The sequence below is a fragment of the Balaenoptera musculus genome, chromosome 2 (genome assembly GCF_009873245.2).
Source record: "Balaenoptera musculus isolate JJ_BM4_2016_0621 chromosome 2, mBalMus1.pri.v3, whole genome shotgun sequence".
Lineage (NCBI taxonomy): Eukaryota > Metazoa > Chordata > Mammalia > Artiodactyla > Balaenopteridae > Balaenoptera > Balaenoptera musculus.
This window is the reverse complement of record NC_045786.1, coordinates 38,685,400-38,706,003: the sequence shown is the minus strand read 5'-3', so window position 1 is coordinate 38,706,003 and position 20,604 is coordinate 38,685,400. Positions and strand designations below refer to the sequence as shown.

Below are 20,604 nucleotides of genomic sequence, written 5' to 3'. Positions count from 1 at the left end.
CACACCCACAGGAAGCATCTCAGTGAGATAGAAATCTTTGTAACAAGACTCGTTCTGACCTATTTACATAAACCTGTTTCAGATACCACAGATATTTAAGGAAGGATTTTTCCATTTTTCTTAGATGTTAAAAAGGATCCCTATTTTTTAATTTCCACTAACCTCTCAATCTAGGTTAACCTTAGGATTAACTGTACTCAAATTTATATTTTCTGGATCAGATAAGCTCACATCAGTTGGAAAATGCCATAGACAACTTTGTTGCATTGGATGTTTTGGAGTGAAAAGCACAAATCGTGAGTCTTCTAATGGTATTTCAGTATTTATCTGAATGCCAACAGTCAATGGATAGTTTTCTGCCTACCTTCTCTTTGGGCATTTTTCCTTCCTTCTGCCACATAGAACAGCCTGTTTTTTGCTTTGAATTCTCTTTCTTTCTTTATTGGTGAGCAGTTTCTGAAGTAGATTTATAACTCTTTGAAACTTTAGATAAACAGGGGAAAAGGTAAAAAGAAATATGGCATTGGACGTGAGCTTCTCTGAGTGATGAAAAGTGGCAAACTTTCACTTCGGTGGATAATTATTTGCCTGAACTTCAAAATGTTCTTTAAAATATCCAAAAGCTACTGACAGCCCAGGTCACACTGAGCTTCTTCTCTTGACCCACGGTAGTATGGCAGTTACTCATAATGGCCCCTACCTCTCAGCCTAATATAATAATTTCCTCATGAGAAAATTCTGCTCAAGGGATCAGAATGGTGATGCGTTAGGCCTTTCCCCCAGGCTCAGTCAATCAATAAATATTTACAGAGTGCCCACCCATGCTCCACACCCTAAATTTAAACTAGTATACAATTTTACACTGAGGATTGAATTAGCAGGGCGTAGACCGGAATCCCCAACAGAGATCAAAGGGATATGAATCATCACTTTTACGTGGAAATGAGGCTTGCTGATTTTCTAGTTATGAAAGAGTATTTGCAAAATGTGAAGTGAGGAAACTGGATGATTTTTAGGGCCTGGAGGGGATGGCCCTCAAATGAAGACTCCTGTATAGATGAGCAGATTGTACGAAAACTACTTAGCTGTCATGGCGGCTTGGGGTGAGGTTCTCGTGGTGAATGCCAATGTTTGTCCAACATCCCATGGGTCAGGTTACACACAGCCAAACAAGGCCTTCTCACACTTACTGAGGCACATCAGTCCCCCATTGGGCCAGCACAGTAGGCTCTACCAAGGTGCCATCTTCCAGGCTGATGTCTGGAATTCCCCCTGGAAGTAAAAACCCTGAAGCTTCTTCCACAGTGACTCACTCCCACTGCTCCCAAACCCGTCCCTCTTGCCCTGCCTGCCACTCTCCTGGCTGCCCTGCATCCTCAGGCCTTGGCTGGCCTGTGAGGCTAGCTTGAGGTCTGCACCCACCCCTCCTTTTTCTCTTCTTCTGTTCCATCCCTTCCCATGGTTCTCCAGCTATCTGAGCCCATCTCCTTCTTCTTTCTGCCTCCTTTGTTTGAATTCCTCTAGTATTTATAGTTGGAACTTCAGGATTTCATTCTTAATTATACATGGATTTGCACTGTTTGCTAATTTTTTCCTGGACGCCATGTATTATACTTCTTTCATAGTCCCCACAGAGCTTAGAACGAAGCTGGTGTCTTTGGTACCCGTGGGGAGCAGGTTGGAATGTCAGAAGCAGGATGTAGTTTTGCAAATATCTCCCCCAGTGGTATTGACACACTTTTTTGCGGGGGGAGGTCTATCCTCCTCTTTTACAAACGACTGCTTTATCCATGAGGGTGCTCCCACTTATACAGGTAAATCAATTTGGGGGAAATGGGATCACTTTCCCGACGATGGAGAAGCATTTCCTTCCTTTCCAAGGAAATCTTCCTTGATGCCTAGTTCCTTGCCTCCCAGGCAACATGATTGGCATCACATACGCGTGGGGAAAGCCTGGCAGAGGAAGACCTCCTGTACAGTGAGCTCGTGGCTGAGTCTCTGCTCCATACGAGGCTCACCTGCCTTGAGCAGAGGTGGAGATGGACTCAGAGAAAATGCCTGCCTGATACAGGCAAAATTTAGGCAAAAACCAAAGGAGGAAGGCTGCTGGGAAACTAGGAGTAACGGTGGGGACTTGCCCTCAGGCTCTAAAGTAAGCTGAGAAAGCTCGCTTCCAAAGTGGGAGGACAGGGAGAAAGGCCCAGAACAGCAGTGGGATGTTTGCCCTGGATGGACCAGGAGACAAGAACTTTCGAGGGTGTGAACCTACTTCTGTCTCTTTACTTGGAAAAGCTATCTATTTAGTTAAGACCCCAAAATATATCAACCCAGAGGGCTGCCCTTTCCATCTCAGAGCCTTTGAATTTTTATTTTTCTAGATTTTCAGTGTCCTCAGTAGAAGGGTCTGATGAAGTCAAGCTCAAGACTGCCTGGGGACCAATTCCCATGTTCTTCATGTGTTGAAAATTGCCTAGCTGTTTCTTTAAAACTGACATTTTTATAATCTTGAAATATGTAATAAGGCAGTTTTCCTCTAAAAAGCTCAAAGCATTTTGCAAACCTCATCTTGAGCATATGGGTATTTTATAATTATAAAGCGTTTTTTTTTAACCTACAAAATTTCATCAGCTTCTTTCCCTCAATAGTCTGTAAGGTAACCTCCCCTCCCCCATTTTATAGAAAAAAAGGAAACTTCACAAAATTTAGGTAGTTCATCCAAGGTCACTTGGCACAACCTAAACTCAAACACAAGTCCTCTGACTCTAAAACCTTTGTCATTTGAACCTGATTAAAAAATGGACAGAGGCCCTGAATAGACATTTTTTCCAAAGAAGACCTACAGATGGCCAACAGGCACATGAAAAGATGCTCAACATTGCTTATCATCAGAGAAATGCAAATCACAATGACAATGAGCTACCACCTCACACCTGTCAGAATGGCTATGATCAAAAAGAGAACACATAACAAATGCTGGAGAAGGTGTGGAGAAAAGGGAGCCCTCGTGCACTGTTGGTGGGAATGTAAATTGGTACAGCCACTATGGAGAACAGTATGGAGGTTCTCCTCATTATTATAAAATTATGAATAGAACTACCATGTAATCCAGCAGTTCCATTCCTGGATATATATCCGAGGAAAACAAAAACACTGATTAGAAAAGATAAATACACCCCTATGTTCATTGCAGCACTATTTACAACTGCCAAGATACGGAAGCAACCTAAGTGCCCACCCAGAGATGAATGGATAAAAGAAGATGTAGTATATATATACTATATATAGTATGGAATATTACTCAGCCATAATAAAGAATGAAATCTTGCCATTTGCAACAGCATGGATGGACCCAGGGGGTATTATGCTGAGTGAAATAAGTCAGACAAAGACAAATACTGTATGATTTCACTTATTTGTGGAATCTAAAAATACAAAACATAACAAAAATGAACAAACATAACAAAACAGAAACAGAGTTAGATACAGAGAACAAACATGTGGTTGCTAGAGGGTGGAAAAAATAGGTGAGGGAGATTAAATAAGAGTACAAACTTCCAGTTGCAAAATAAATGAGTCACCAGTATGAAATGTACAACGTGGGGAATATAGTCAATAACTATGTAATATCCTTGTATGGTGACATAGTGTAACTAGACTTATGGTGATCATTTTGAAAAGTATGGAAATATTGAATCACTGTGTGTGTAACAGGAACTAACATAGTGTTGTAGGTCAATTTTACTTCAAAAACGAACGAACAAACAAACTTAGAAAAAGAGATCAGATTTGTGGTTACCAGAGGCAGGGGGTGGGAGGAGGGGAAATTGGATGAAGGTGGGCAAAAGGTACAAACTTCGTTATAGGATAAAAAAGTACTAGGGATGTAATGTACAACATGATAAATATAATGAACACTGCTGTCTGTTATTTATGAAAGTTGTTAAGAGAGTAAATTCTGAGTTCTCATCACAAGGAAAGAGATTTTTTTTTCTATTTCTTTAATTTTGTATCTATATGAGGTGATGGATGTTCACTAAACTTATGTGATAATCATTTCATGATGTAAATCAAATCATTAGGCTGTACACCTTAAACTTATACAGTGCTGTATGTCAAATACATCTCAATAAAACTGGAAGAAAAAAATATAATCTTTGTCATTTGATTATAGCACACAGGCCCTTAGGGTAAGTTTCAAAATCCCTGGAGAGGGCAAGTGATATGCCCAGAGCTACACAGCACAGCATACTCAGAGGGGAGAATAATTCCAGATACCATTGGAAGCAAGTGGTATGGAGACACAAATGGGATCCCCTCCCTCTTCTGACAACCAGAATCCAGCATGTCTGGGTCCTTCCACTTGGGTTGTGACCTAGAAGTTGGGGACGAGGCTCTGTCTAGCTCTCAGAATCGGCAGGACTGATGGCAGAGGCTGGGTAGGGGCTCCCTGGAGGCCCAGTAGTGGGGCTGGCTTGTTCGGCCCCAGAAGGGTGACTATCTCACATTAATATCCTGTCCTTCATTTTTAGCCTAAGGGCGTGAGTGTGAATCAGTCCTTCATATGTATCTGTATTTAGCTGGTGGAGTTTGTCTTCTAGGACTTGGGCACTGGTCATGGTGGAATCCATGTGACCTTTAACCTTGCCGCTCCAAGCTAGCGGGAGATCCTGTTTCTAGTCACAGTGCCCGAGGTATATAAAACAGAAGTAAATAAGGCATGCCTCAAAATGCCATGCGCGCTGCATACCCTTGCCCCTAGAACCTTCTCTCAGTCTCGGAAGGACAGGAAGCCCAGAACCTTTCCTGCTTTCTAGACTGAGCCCTGAGGGGAGCTACTGTTCTCACTACTGGCAAAATTCATCATCAGAGAGCCCAGAACTGAGAGAGGCCGGGGGTGGAGGAGCTCAGCCCTGCCCCTGGCTTTGCGAGTGGGCAGGAGCGTCTCTCCCTAGGGAAGGGGCGAGGGGCTTGACCTGTGGGTCGGGTCTCCTCGCAGATCTACTTCTTGCTGCCTGTGCAGTGAAAGGCAAGTGTCGGAATTATAAAGGGCTGCCCTTGGTAATGCTCCCATTACAGCTTCCAATGGCACTGTGCGCCGTTCTGGCTCTGGGGCCCTTGGGACACCCCAGAATGCTCAGGAATGGGGACTCCTGATTATTTTTATTTTCTCCTTAACTGAAGGTAGCTGTAAGTGCTTTGTGTTGCAGCTCTGGGTGAAACTTTCTTCTCTGGTTTAGTGAGTTCCATGGGGTCAATGATTTTTAGCCAAGGGCCGTGCCTCCCACCCCATCCTCAGTTTCCTCCTTCTGGAAGCTTGTTTGCTGGTGAGATTCCAGCACATGCCCCAGAAGTTTCTTCTGTGGAATAAATCTGGAGATGCTCTTCTCTTCAGCTGTATCTATCTCTTAAAAATTCCAGTAAACTGGGCACTTGGGTTTGTTGAGTTCGGGCAAACTGAGATTTTCTTTTGATATTACAGATTTTAATTGCAGTATATGGTTTTTAAAATTTATTTATTCATTTTTGGCTGCATTGGGTCTTTGTTGCTGCACGTGGGTTTTCTGTAGTTGCAGTGAGCGGAGGCTACTCTTTGCTGCGGTGCGCAGGCTTCTCATTGCGGTGGCTTCTCTTGTTGCGGAGCACGGCCTCTAGGCGTGTGGGCTTCAGTAGTTTTGGTTCGCAGGCTCAGTAGTTGTGGCTCGCGGGCTCTGGAGCGCAGGCTCAGTAGTTGTGGCGCACGGGCTTAGTTGCTCCGCGGCATGTGGGATCTTCCTGGACCAGGGCTCAAACCCGTGTCCCCTGCATTGGCAGGCGGATTCTTAACCACTGCGCCACCAGGGAAGCCCTAATTGCAGTATATGTTTTTTAATACAATGTTAGAATTATCAAATCTCTCCATTAAAATGCCTGTCCTATTAGAAAATTCTCTGATCTCCATAGAGGAAACACCTGGCTTAGGATTTTTGGTTTGTTCTCAGGTGTGCATTGAATGGTTTCTTGATGGTAGAGAAAGCAATTTTGCTTGTGATTTTACTAAGTGCTTTTACCCATTGTCCTCCACTTGAAAGTACTGCTCTTTGAGCAAGACTATTTGCTAATGAGAGAGGCCAGCTCCCTTTCAGTAATTTAGTAAATGCATGTAAAAGTGCCCAATTAAATGTGCATGCTTAACTGGTGACTCAGTCTCCAGCTATTTTTAGTTTAGTGACTTTGTTTTGTGAAAGTTGTGGGTTAGTAGCCATTCCTGATATTTAAACACGAGGTTCACATTTTCTCTCATAGGGTAACTTTCCTTTTACTAGAAACTTGTAGGACATATTGTGAAATTTCAGCAGGATGAATGTGTGGCCTTATGACTTTGTAGAAGAATATGGTTAAATAAAACTATTATCACATGAATGAGTTTGCACAAAAAGGCAATTTCAAGCTCTTAATTTTGAATGCAACTGAGAGTGAGGTTAACCTAAATATATTTAATTATCTGTAAATTCTCTTCTCTTTACCAAATTGTGTGTGACTTAGGACATTCCCTTCATCTCATAGGACCTGATTTGTAAGGGACGTGGGACTAGATCTTGCTTTCAGTCTCCCTGCCACCACCCACATCCCAGTGTCATAACCTGATCCCAGGCCCCCAGGGCTGCTCCCTGGTTTGATTTCCTGAAGGAAAGAGTCTGGGTACTTGATGCTTAATGTTCAAAAATTAATTAATCAATCAATCAGTGTCTCTTGGCATCTCTGGAAAACAGGGTTTTGGCCCTGTCGTTGCCAGGGCTCTCCATCATTTGGGGCTTGAGGTAGTGGCGGTGGTGAGAGGGGGAATTTCAAAACCCAGTTACCCTGAAGACTCAGCCAACAGGACCGTCCCTGGGAGAAGGACACGCAGGACTGGTACAGCCGGGCTGTGCTGAGAGGCGGTGCTGTGAGCTGCTGGCGGAGGCGCTCACTCAGGGAATCGAAATCTCACTGTGAGGTCAGAGTGGGGCCCAAAGCGGCCCAGGTTATCAAGGGTACGCAGGTCTGGGTAGACTAGGACATACCTCGGAACCTTCTGGCCGTGCCTCTGACTCTGTCCCAGCCCCGTGGCAGTGAGCACTTAACAAGTGCAGAGAAACAGCTCATAGCGGGTGGCCGGGCTTTGTCCTAGCAGTCAGCTCTGGGCTTGTTTCTCCCCTTCTGTGAAGTGACTTTTTTCTGTGTGTGCAATAGCCCTGATTTCTTTAGTTAAATGGCAGATAAAGGGGGGGAGAAACTGGCCCTTTTCCTCCCTGCTTTCTCCCCAAAGGTGTCATGTTGCCTACATTTCGGGTTGATTACTTCTATCTAAGTTGCCACCAAAAAGGCTGACAGATTGGGATGACGTGAGGTTTTTGTCTACTACACTACTCATAGGGCCTTCTTGAGGAAGGAAGCCTGCCTGAGGCTTACTATGCTGGCACAGGGTTTTATTTCAGGGCATTGAAGAGGTTTGCTAGGAGAGCCGGGCCAGACACGAGTGGTTTTACCTGCAGGAAGGAGGTGCAGATGAAGGAACGGTCTCTCTGCGGGAAAGGAGGGGTCCCTTGGCGGGAGAGAGGGTGTGTGTATCGGAAGGAGGGGGTCCAGGCTGTGCACCGCCAGACCCCATTCAGCACAGAAATGAGAACACACCTTGGAACTGTTAATGGACCTTGGTGATGAACACTCACTATCCAACAATTTATTAAGTCTAACACGGTTCCGCGTTAGAAGAATCAAGAGTGTGTCCTGGGATTAATTTTAAACTTGTTGGAGGAGGCCCAAGCAGTGGATCCACTAGTTATTTCATTGTTGATGAGGCCTCTGTGTCAGCTGGGAAAGAGTGTCTTTTGCGGTAATTTCTGTCAGATTAGCGTTTACTTAGGCAAAATGGAGGAGAGTTTAATGGTGGGGATGGGATGGCTAATATTTGGGGGACACTTACTGTATGTCAAGGATTGTTTTAAAATACTTTCTGTGTATTAATACCTTCAGTTTGCAAAGGAGGCCCAGAGGAGGTAAGAAATTTGCCCAAAGACAAACACCGGAACTGGCGGGGCCAGGATTTGACACTGGGTTACCTCACTCCAGGGCCTGAACCTAAACATAATCCTCTCCAACCTGATTGGAATTGGAAGAGAGCTAAAGAGAATCCTTTAGGAGTTTGGTTTGGTTTTCCTTGAGGAGTATTTGCCATGGGACCCATGTATGTATTGAAGTTTGCTTGTCAGGTCCTTTGGGTGGCAAGGGAAAGAGGGCCCTCCCCTCCCAGCCCGTGATGTCTCCGTCTCTGGGCTCCCTCACTTTCCTATAACAGGAGAGGAAAGGATGGTCCTGACAGCTGAATCACAGAGGCAAAGAGGCCAAGCTAGTAAACATTTGTGCACAGAATACAATTTGCCTTGTGTTAACAAGTAGCCTGGGAGTATCGTGTTGTTAGCTGATTATTGGTATGTATTGGTTGGAGTTTGTCTGGATAACTTCCAAAAGAATGTGGCAGAGGGTCTCTTCAGCCTCTGAAGAACAGGGGTATGGAACAGATGAGTCACGAGAGGTCATTTGGGCTTATTCTGTCAGAGTTCTGGAGGCTAGACGTCTAAAATCAGGGGTCGGCAAGGTTCTGAGTGTCAGCCAGGTTCTTGAGGGCTCTGAGGGAAATCTGTTCCCTGCCTCTCTCCTAGCTTCTGGTGGTTGCTGGCAATCCTTGGTGTTCTTGGTTCAGAGATGCATCACCCCAATCTCTACTGCCATCTTCATATGGTCTCTCCTCTGTGTTCCGTGTCCAAATTTCTCTTTTCTTACAAGGACACCAGTCATGGGATTAAGGACCACTCTAACCAGTATGATCCCATCTTAACTTGATTATATCTGCAAAGACCCTATATCCAAACAAGGTCACATTCACAGGTCCCTGGTGAACGTGGATTTTGGGGGAACAATATTCACCCCATTATACCAGGTAATGAGTCTTCTGTGTTTGAGGTCTCTGCTTGTTTTTTTCTTCACTGTAAGTTTTAGATTTTCAGTGAACATTAATATTCCTAGGCTGAGATCATCACTCACCCATGGAGGTGGAATGAATATGATGGAATTATTGGCATAAATGGCACAGCTGAAAATATAGAACTGTTTAACTTATTTGAAGGAAGAACAAAGGCCCTGAGCGTTGTTAGTTCTTATGAGTTTTACTGTTTAATGGTCCATGAAGTAGGCTGGAAAACAGGGCTATCTTCTGTTACAGAGCACAGAGAGTGTTTCCTGTGCTCTTTAGCCAAGGACTGCAATTCTATCCTTAGAATCTCAGAAATTTTGGGCTGAGAGAGACCTTTGGCATCATCGACTTCAAATCTAATCCTCTCATTTTACAAATGAGTTCTTTAGGGCCCAGAAAGGTTAAGGGACTTGTTCAAGGTCACCAGCTGAGAAGGGGCAGAGCAGGCACGAGGACCCAGGTCTCAGAACCCCCAGACTGGGCGTCTCTTGCTGAATCTGTGCCTCCATCTTAAAATAACGCCCTTAGTCATGGGGGAACAGCGAGAAGCCCAGGCCCTCGCACTGGCGGAGATGCCAGTGGAGCCTGTCTTAGAGACTGAGGGCAATACCGAAAGTTCCTTTACTGCTGGGCCTTTGACAGCACCTTGGATTTCTTCCTTAATGTCGAGAAGACAAATGAAATTTTAACTATCATTTACAGCACCTAAATCTCACTCATAAGAAGACTGCGGTGGGAGCAGGGAAGTGTGGGGCTTAGGGTGGAGGAAGTGCTGATCAGGTGCGTGTGAGGTGTGGGTGGGGAGGTGTCTCCTTTCCATCTTCCGCATACCCAGCCCTAAGCTGCCTGAAGTGCACTTTAACTGGATTTCACCTGCCCAGAGAGGGAGAAGGGGCACACAAAATAGTGCAATAGAAGCTAAGTTTGTTATGTCTGGAACAAGCGCAGAATATTAATTTTTAGTGGCAGGTCAAACTTAGAAAGAAAGAAGACCCTAAAATAAAATGCAGCAAGGTAAGTTAAAATGAATATCAAGAGTTTTATTCTACAATTGCCAGTTAATTCCTTGTTTAATGTATATCGTGCACACACACACACACACACACGCACACACACCACAAAATCTCTCTCACACAGACTTACACACACTTCTTCTAAATCTATACTTCACTAAGGTGCAGTTCTAGTTCTAGCTGCTCCATAAGTCCTTTCCCCACTTATTTTTTTCCTGGGCTACTTATTCTTGTCCCCAAGTTTCTAAAGTATATGTAGCCCTAACATAAACTTCTTTTATCCCCAGTTAAAATGAGAATTTGACTTAACTGTGGTTCTACACAATGCTTAGTACAGTGCCAGGCACACAGTAGGTCATCAGGTCCTTAAGCCCACTGAAGTTCAAGGAAGGTGGCCCTAGCAACATGCGGTAGAACCGCCCTGCTCCTCAGGACTTCAGCTCAAGGGTCTGTATCTGGACCGTAATAATTAGAAACCTCTCATAGGATTGCCTTCACCAAATCAAATTCAATTTTAAACCCTTGGCATTTTTCAAGCATTGAGGAAATTAATTCTCTACTGCATTTGCTATTAAAAAAAGTTGTAGGAGGACATTGCCTATCACATCACTCAAGGTCCCCTTATGTAAAGTCCCGCAGAATTCTTTTTTATAAATCTGTGCCAGAAGAACCCTGTTTTCTTTGAGTATCTGTCGTGCTCTCTGGAGGTAAGAAGAGTGTACTACGGATTAGCTCTGCATTTTGGAGAAACCATAGGTCTGACTAGGTTTCCCTTTTCCCCCTGGCAGTCAGAAAGCTCAGACACATTCTAGGCTTAGTCGTATGCTTAGTTGTATATCTTTTATATATATAAATTTATTTAATTTATTTATTTTCGGTTGCATTGGGTCTTCATTGCTGCGCAGGCTTTCTCTAGTTGTGGCGAGCGGGGGCTACTCTTCCTTGCGGTGCGGTGGCTTCTCTTGTTGTGGAGCAGCGGCTCTAGGCGCGCAGGCTCAGTAGTTGTGGTACACGAGCTTAGTTGCTCCACGGCATGTGGGGTCTTCCCGGACCAGGGCTCGAACCCGTGTCCCCTGCATTGGCAGGCAGATTCTTAACCATTGCACCACCAGGGAAGTCCCTAGTTGTATATTTTGACCTAGGTATTTTCCTTGTTCACAGAGTCTCTTAAGTTCTTTTTAGATTTTGTTAGTTGCTATTTTAAAGCTTTTTTTTTGTAATAAAAAAAAATTTGTAGTCATTATGAATTTTGGAAAAGAAAAAGAAAAATTGCCTGTGCTCTAATAATAACCCGACCAGTGTAGCATCCATAAAGATTTGGGGAGATAGTACTTCCTCCTGTGTCATTAGAAATTACAGACTAGAAGAGTCTAGAAATAACAGTGGTTTAAACATGCAAGGGTTTATTCTCTTACATAAGAGAACTCCTGAGGTAGGCAGTCTGGGTCTGACCTGGTGGCTCCATGGAATCATCAGGGACCCCAGGTTTCTGTCTTTCTCCTCTGCTGTCCTCTCCATGTGGCTCCTAGAGTGACCTCAAGGTCACTTCACAGCCCAAGATAGCTGTCGGAGTTGCAGCCCTGTCGTCTGCATTCCAAGGAGGCAGGGAGGGAAAAAGGCAGAAGAAGAGTTAACTCCCTTCCTTTTAAGGAGTCTCCCCAGAAAGCAGAGCAGCCCCGCCAGAACTGGCCAGCACTTAGTCACGCGGACTCGCCTACCTGCCATGGAGCCTGCGATCTGTAGTTAGTTTTTTCTAGCTAGGCGCATTTTCCAGGTTTCTGTTCAAAGAAAGGAGGAGAGACTTCTTACCGGGAAGCAATCAGCAGTCAGCCACTTTTCTGAATCTTTCTCTGTGTAAGTCTATTCAGCATTCTTTTTTGTGTGTGTGGGGCATGTGGGGTCTTAGTTCCCCAACCAGGGATTGAACCCGTGCCCCGTGCAGTGGAAGCACGGAATCTTAACCCCTGGACCCCCAGGGAAGTCCCCTATTCAGTGTTCTCTTGAAGCTATCTCCAATAGTTTGTGGAAAAGAGTGAAGGTGTAAATAAACATCAGTGTAAATATCAATAAATAAAACATACTACCTCTTGTTATTTGCTACTCTGCCTTCCCATAATTGTTTTTTATTAATTTATCATTTATACATATACTGATAGTGTATGTTTTGAATATTCAATCAATGTAGACTTATCCAGGGCTAGTAAGGACCTTAGATTTCTGCAAGGGTTGCACATTCAGATGCCTTCAGGGACCATTCAGGTACCAGCAATGATTAAGTAGGCCAGAGGTCATTGTTGAGGACCATGATAGGGAGTGGTGGGAACTGTGGCAACCAGGAGGGAGCATGGCCTGTCTAGAGGGGCAGCCCCGCCCAGCTCCATTCATTGCTGCCATGTGAGAACGCTGGATCCGTGTTGCCAAATCTTCGGATTTTTTTCTCAAGAGAAACCAGAGATCCAGATTTTTATCTGAAATCTCCTGGTGTTTATAACTTAGCAGCTAATAAATTCAGTTTTGTTAAATGCCAGTCAAATGCACTGCCATCCCATGGGTTGCCAGTTTAAGGTCTCTGATCTGGCACATCCCTTGTTTTTTAGTTGGCAGCCGAGCCCTGGAAAGGTCATGTAGCTTGTGTTGTGGCTGGAGACATTGCTCTTTAGTCCCCTCCCCAAAAAAGCCTGGTCCTCTGTGGCTAATTTGTCTCAGAATGTGAAGAAATAATAAAAATTTGAAGTTGAACAAGGCTACTCTGAAGGTTAATTGAATCTCCCCTTCAACTGGCTTTCATTTTCTTTTTAAATCATTTTGGTGTGATCGAATCAGAGAAAATTGGGCTTGAATACCAGCTCTACTATTTTATAGCCGCATGAACTTGAGCAAGCTTTTGGTGTCTCATTTGTGTTTTCAGGTACTATCCACTTTCTTTCTTGTTTCTCTCTTTCTTTACTTTTCCTGCTTTCACACAACGTAGTGGTTAAAAGCACGCTTTTTGGAGCCTGGTATGAATCTTGGTTTCTCTGCCTACTAGCTGTGGGACCTTGAGCAAGTTACTCAAGTTTTCTATGCCTCAGTTTCGTCATCTGTAAAATGGGGATAATAATAGTACCTACCTCAGAGGTACAATTAATAGCGTTAGGATGGGTAAAGTATGAAGAGCAGAGCTTGGCACATAGATAGTGCTATATAAACACTGGCTGTCCCTCCCCCACCCCTTTCTCTCTTGTGTTTCCTCTGCTGCTTTCGAAGCCACAGATCTTTAGCCCAGTGGTCCTGACTCTGGTTCCCCATCTCACGGTGAGCACTTTTAGCTCCGGATGGCCCTGAGTAGCCAGCCTCCAGCCCCCAGTATGGACCAGATCTGGCAGGTGTTACGGCTCCCCACTCATTACTTTCAGTTCTGTTCTGTTTCTGGAACTGTGTTTTTGAGCCCATCTGTGCCCTTTTACTTTTCTCAGCTCCTATTTTTTCCTGTCGTAGCTGTATATTTGGGAGAGATGGAACAAGTCAACTGCCTGCTGTCTTGACCTAAACCTGACTAAGTTATTTCATTGGTCACACAGAGATGGTACCTGTCAGGTGTTTCTGAAGATTATGTTACAAGATAAAGGACAAAAGCAGTGTGAGTTTGCGTTAGCCAGAGTTTTGAACGCAGCAGATAACTTGTCCTGGAAACCACAGAGAGCCCGTCAGTATGTGGATTCACAGAGGCTTCACCAGCAGGTCTGTCCAAACAGCCAAGAGTGCATCACATGTGTTAATTAAAGAAATTGTCTTTTTCCCTAAAGACTTTAAATGCAGAAAAACTTAGACTATGCTTATATTTCAATTAAATTGCTTCTTTCTCAGCCTTTAAAACATCACCATCCGATCTTTTCAGCTTTTAGGTTAAATCGAATGAGATCTGACCTGACCGGCCCAGCTGTACAGCTTTTCAAGAACAGTTCATATTTGCAGTAGAGAGGAACTGGTGACGTAGGTACGTATTGGCGAGACTCTTATTTTTGCTTCTTCTCCCCACCTTCCCTGACATTAGTAAGTAGTGAGTGGAAGTGGGGACAGAGGGACTTCTTGTACGTTTTTAATTCAATAAGTCTACTCTAGACCAGCCAGGAAACTGGTCAAGCCATCCAATGCATTCCTCTCCTCTCTTTGCAACCAAGGGGACAAGAAGGATGTCTGTTTCAGTTCCATATCACCAGCATCATGTCAGAGAAACTGGAATTCCTGCTAGGTTTTGGTTTTGGCCCTTCGCTAACTACACTTAAAAATCCCTATTAAAATTAACACAACATTGTAAATCAACTATACTGCAATAAAATAATTTTTTTTTTAAATCCCTCTTAACAAGCTGTGTCTTCTTGGTTGTTTGTTTCTCGTCGGTTTGACTGGCATAGGTGGCAGGGCTTTGGAGAGATGAGGGACAGGGGCCACAGGTGGAACCCCTGGAGCATCTTTGAGTGCGGTGCTGTGTACTTTTTAGGTCACAGGCCCCTTGAAGAATCTGATTAAATCTGCAGACCCTCTTCCCAGAAAACTTACAGACACACACACTTTCATGTATAATTTCAGGGAGTTCCTGGACCTTAGAATTCCATAGGGGACCTACAGACCCCAAGTTAAAAGAATCCTTGTTTTAAGGGTTTGGAGAACAGCCTTTGGGGAACATGGCCCTAGGAGTGAGGTGACATGTCCCCAGAAGTTAAGTTTTAAGGAAACTGTCAGCTCATAAAAGGTCAAAGGTTGATGCAGCTGAAAAGTATATTCTGAGGTCCAGCCTTGATTCTAAATCATGCCAGATAAATTTTAAAAAATTATTTTCTTGCCCTGATGGTGAGTTAAGGAGCTGGGATCTTTTTTGTTTTTTAATTGGGGTATAGTTGATTTACAATGTTGTGTTAGTTTCAGGTTTACAGCAAAGTGATTCAGTTATGCATATACATATATTCATTCTTTTTTAGATTCTTTTCTCATATAGGTTATCACAGAATACTGACTAGAGCTCCCTGTGCTGTACAGGAGGTCCTTGCTGTACATCTGTGTTATATATAGTGGTGTGTGTGTGTTCATCCCAAGCTTTTGATTTATTCCCCCCACCCCCACCCCCGCACTTTTCCCCTTTGGTAACCATCGTTTGTTCTCAATATCTGTAAGTCTGTTTCTGTTTTGTAAACAAGTTCATTTATTTCCTTTTTTTAAATTAGATTCCACATATGAGTGATATCTTATGATACTTGTGGGATCTTTGATTGCCTTTCCTCACTGAGTTGGAACCCCTGCCAGAGATCGTCTACAGTGTGTTTGGGTCCTGTATTTGCCAAAATCACCTCGATTTTAGAAAAGGGCTTCTGAGACCTCTCTGGCCTGGCTGTAGGTCTCAAATGAGTTCATTCGGTTATGCCCCAAACATGTTTTTGAGAGATTGTTTTGCCTTGCCTCTTCTGTCTGCACCGTTGGCCACCAGAGTTCTCATGCTGTTTTTAGCAGAGGCTACTTGAAACCATTCCAGGGGAAGCTGTTGCCATAGCTACCTTGGCTGCCAGAGTTACCGGTTTCTCCTTTTTGTTAGCTTGTGGTTTCCCTGATTTTTAAGGTAACAGCTGATGTTCTGTTTTCCTGCCTTGCAGCAGGGAAGAGGATGAAGTTTTGTTGCTGTTGATGTTTGGTTTTTTATGTTTGGAGTGGTGTGTGTGTGTGTGTTCTGTGTACAAAATAAAGCTACCTGAGAAGAGGAAAAGCCAGATATGCATGTACGTTTTCCGTACTCCAGTTTTTAATTTTGGTCTAGCAGTTGAACTTGGTCCACTTTTAGCCCAGTTTTGGACTAATGGCTACAGTCAGTTGCCTTCGGTGGGGAAAAATGTGGCCAAGTTCCATTTCACACTGCCTACAACTCCCAGGAGCAAGAACCACTGCGACCTGGGCTGAGCCTGAACTTGGCTCCAGCACCAGGGCCGCCTCCACAGGAGCAGGTGGCTGAATCAGGCCCTTCCTGCTCTGAAAACAGAGGTGAGGCCAGCAGGCAGTACAGCCTCACCTGGTGGCAGCAGCAGTCCCATCTCACGTCTCTGTCCGAGGCTGTAAACACAGCACCTCACGTGCAGCTGGTGCTCCAGGTGCAGGTTAAGTCTGCAGAGAGATTCAAGGTTGCCTGGTAACAGAAATCAAAGCTCTCCTCCTGGCCCCCCTTGTACCTCTCCGACTGGACTCCTTTCTCCTGCTCTCAACAGGACGCTATTCTCAGCATTTTCCAATTCTCTCATCTTAGAAATAAACGTTCATTACATTAAAAAAAAACACCACCCAGCCCAGTTTATTAGTGCTCAGGACTGTTCGTGATCTGGGTTGTTGCCAGTCTGTTGGCACTTGTAAGGCACCGATGGGAATCGGCCAGGGTGGGTTCTGCGGGCACATCTGGATCGTGACAGGTGATCGCTCGCTTTGTCTCTGTGTGGTGGGCTCCTCCCCTCCCCACGTGCTTCTAAACCTGCCTGTACCCCTGCTCCCCAGATCAAGATGAATGCCATGCTGGAGACCCCCGAGCTCCCGGCCGTGTTTGACGGGGTGAAGCTGGCCGCAGTGGCTGCTGTGCTGTATGTGATTGTCCGGTGTTTGAACCTGAAGAGCCCCACGGCCCCGCCTGAACTCTACTTCCAGGACTCGGGGCTCTCGTGCTTCCTGCTCAAGTCCTGTCCTCTTCTGACCAAAGAGTGAGTAGACCTCAAACCCACCTGTACACCCGCCTGCTCATCTGTCTTTGCAGTGTTCAAAGAAGAACCTTCTCACAATGTGTCCTCAAGGCATCCATGTAAAATAGTGTCATTGGTGTTAAAGTAGCCACCGTCTCAATAGGAGCCTGGCGTTTGAATCCTGGCGGGTAGGAGACAGCCTCAGATCTTTGTTGCCTGGAAACATCCCTTCCTCCACGGTGTGGTGTCATCATCCATGACAAGGACTTTGCAGAAAACAGTTGTCATTTTTAGGTAGATACAGAAAGCTTAGACAATATTCTAGCCCTATATCAAATGCTCTGTTGCCAGTTCTAAGACAGAGAAATCATCCTGACCCAAAATAATTAATGAGCAAAAAAAGCACAGGCTCATTCATTGGGTACTGTCCCTCTGCCTTATTGAAAAATATACTGAGCATTAACTAAGAGAATCCACTTAAAGAGAGGGTTTTCATTGCAAGTGAACCAGATTTCCCTGCAGAAGCCCCAGGTCTGTGTTTTGGGGGTGGCAGGGGTGAGCACTGCTTCTGATAGAGGAAACTGTAGTTGTAAAACAAAGGGTATCTGCATTCCACATCACACGTGCTGTTTTCAGGAGATGCGTCGTGACATCTTCCCCTGTTGATGTCTTCTGAATAACTCCGTCTTCCTGCAGCGCTTGGGACAAGCCTCTCACGTGAAGCAGTCCACGCTCTCCGGGGTCTTAGTTCCTTCCTCCTTCCACGTCATTGCTGCTTCACCTTGTTTGTGCCTCTTCAAGCTTAGTCCACTCTGCCAGGTGTGCCTTTTCAGATGGACGCTGCTCGGAGAGCTGTCTTATCCCAACCGTGTCCCCGGAGCACCTAACAAAGTTTCTAATACTCAGTGGACAGTAGCAGAAGCTCTTCCCTCTATCCCGGTATAACCTCTCACCACCTCTGTTGGGTGAATGATTCTCTTCTAAGAGCAGATGGGCAGCAGAGACACCTGAGAGTTTGGGCTCTTGCTTTGTCCTCTTTGGTTGTCTAGTTCATTTTCATGTGCTGTTACCCACGGGTGAAGAGCTGTGGGCTGCAGGTGTTTTGGGTGTTTGTATACAGTTTGCTCGTAGTTGTAACAATAATGCCATGACTCCAAAAAGTTGCTATCAAGTCGAGAGAGACTTATAACTCCGTCATATTGCCTAACACCTGTGGACTGACATGTACCATATAAATGTCATCATAGTAAATTTGGACCCGCCCCTGCTGAAGGGACTTTACATTACAGTAGGCTCCACAACCACTATCAAGGACGTGGTGTTCTTAGCAAGCAGTGTTTGCATTGAAAACGCTCCTCTCTGAGGAGCATACACAGAATCGGTATGTTTTCAAAATTGTCCAGCATTTTTCTTCCATACTTAATTTAGATAATTCACTCATCTGGCAAGGAACATTTGCACCCGATTTCAGATTGAGTGGGACCCAGTTAGACCCAGTTCCCAGGTCTTCTCTTTGTAGAGAGCTTTTGAAAACCAAGATATTAAAAGAGCTACAAGATTATAGGCAGATGAGTACACATTTCCACCCAGCATTGGTTCCTAAGTAATTAGAGGAAGCCCTGGGAAAGTTGCTCCTGTCCAGGCTCTGGATAAACATCACGTAAGGTTTGATTCCACACTAATTGTTCAAAGTGTTTAAAAAAAAAAAAAAAGCTGATTTTGGCAGGGGTTTTTCTTGACCTCTTTTCTTGTTTTCTTTGAAAAATACCCAGAGACATAAGTCCAATAGTTTCTCTTTGCTTTTTCCCCTTCCTGGCACTCTTTCTCAATGAGCCTATGGAACTGTCCTGGCGCTACGTGACCTCTATTGCGATTGCCCCCACCCTCCCTCCTGCGATGGAAGTGCATCCCTGGTCACAGTCTCCTTGGACCTCATGGCTCTGGCCACCCTCTCCCACCACCCCCTTCATTAACCAGTTGCCACGCTCCTTCCTGGTGAACACAAATCAAGGAGGGGTGGAGGTCAGCCTAGGTTAAAGGCAGAACTGATGCATGTTTAGGACTCAGCTATGGTTTGAAGGTGGCTGTGACAATTCCCCAGAAACTATGTACTTCCAAGACCTGTCCTGTTGAGCACAGGACCAGCCCTCTAGAGCACATTGGAACATTACTTAAAACAGCTAAATGCCAAACACCCACATTCTCTGACTTGATCGTGACAAATGATTATTAAAGGGCAAAAGGATTCACTTTTCCCCTCCATCTTTTAACTAGGTTCTTATTTTTTATTTATACTCTTAATTTTGGGAAAAACTATATCCTGTGTTCACGTAGCATATCACCAAAATATTTTCCTGTTACTCTCTCATCCACATTACTGCATTTAAAATTTTGAGTATCTCTCATAGGCATTATGCCATTTAATCCTCTTAACAACTTTGAGGTTGGATTCATTTTTCCTCTCATTTTAAGGATGGGGAAATGAGGAGTAGCAGAGGCGGAGACTGGACCCAAGTCTGTGACCCCAGAGCTGGCTTCCTTCCTATCCACAGGGAGGGGGACAGAGACCTTTCTCAGGGTGCAGGTGAGAGAGAGGAAGCTGAGAGCAGTGAGGGGCCAGCCCACGACAAGAGTCTCTAGCAGGACTGGCCCCAGAGTGGCCTTCCGATTCCTGCATGACCCTCTTTCTATTTTAATTACTGTCGGAAGCCAGTGGCCTTGATGTTCTTTCTCTGTGTGGCGTGTTTGTAACAGCCTTCCATATATTTCAAGCTGAGGGCAGGAAACATATCTGTTATGGGTAAAAGTGCTTCTCCTGGGACTTTGAAGATTTTTTTTCCCAGAGGAAGCCTGTCTGCAGCCTTCACAAACAATCGTCTAGGCTAGAAATGTCAGTTAATTGATTTACAACAAGTTAATGGTGTTACTCAGTAACCCCGACTGAAAGTGGCCAGTTATTATGACTTATGTCCGGAATCAGGACATAGTCTCTTGCTGTTCTGGTGTAGAAAAAAAAGTCGGTGAAAGGTGAACATCGAAAACCTGTTAGGAGAATAGGGATTTTTTTTTTCCCTCCTTTCAGCACTGAAGTCAGTTTTTAAATCTGTTTTGAGATCACCTATCCAAAGATACATTAGAAGTGAACCTTTTAATGTCTGGAAGAAAACTTTTCTAAGATGGGATGATATGTCTCTTGTTCACTTAGCAACAGATCAATATTTACCTAGCAATTCCGTTTTTTTGTTCTCAAGAAGTGTTTGCTTTTAGTGAAACAAGCAAACTAAAAGCTCATATCAGTATTATGAGAAAATGTAGATGATGATACAGATCTCCGTTTTTTCCTGAATAAAAAATTTAATGCATATTCATTTTTTTAAATGGAGAATAAAGTGAAACATACAAAAATCATCTGTAAGTCTCCTCCTCAGAGATTCATATCATTACTACTTTGGTCATCACCCCTGTGGGTTTTTTTCTGCTGCAGATACTTTCCCCCAACAAAGTCAGGGGCATATATAGCATTTGGTAACCTGCTTTAACACTTTGTGTTCCCTGGGAACTTCCCTGGCGGTCCAGTGATTAAGAGTCTGCACTTCCAATGCAGGGGGTGCAGGTTCGATCCCCTGCGGGGGAACTGACTGAGATCCCACATGCCTTGTGGCACAGTCAAAAAATTAAAACAAAACAAAACACTTGGTATACCATGGACATTTATCCATACTCCTACATATCTTCTAATATTTGATTTTTAACAGCTTCAGAATTCTGTCAACCATTCAGATTTCCTAATGGCCGTTGGCAGCAGTAGTGTAGAGAAAAAGGCTTGATTTGAAATGTAGATTAGGATACAAACTGAGGTCTTCTTCTAAACTAGCTGGAGAACCCTGGACCAAGTGACAGGCCCTCTGATCCTTGG

General features: G+C 44.3%; 1 protein-coding gene across 3 annotated transcripts in view; it reads left to right on the top strand.

Moving 5' to 3' along the window:
- ABHD2 (abhydrolase domain containing 2, acylglycerol lipase) overlaps window positions 1–20,604 on the top strand; it is a 107,784-nt gene that overhangs the window by 11,009 nt on the left and 76,171 nt on the right. Inside the window, exons 2-4 of one of the 3 annotated variants that reach the window (XM_036841576.1) lie at window positions 13,563–13,722; window positions 13,880–13,978; window positions 16,510–16,709. In XM_036841576.1, coding sequence (XP_036697471.1) covers window positions 16,516–16,709 — 194 coding nt within the window. In that variant the 5' untranslated portion in view covers window positions 13,563–13,722; window positions 13,880–13,978; window positions 16,510–16,515. The remainder of the gene's footprint in view (window positions 1–13,562; window positions 13,723–13,879; window positions 13,979–16,509; window positions 16,710–20,604) is intronic. The other 2 variants (XM_036841575.1, XM_036841577.1) reach the window with 2 other exon arrangements.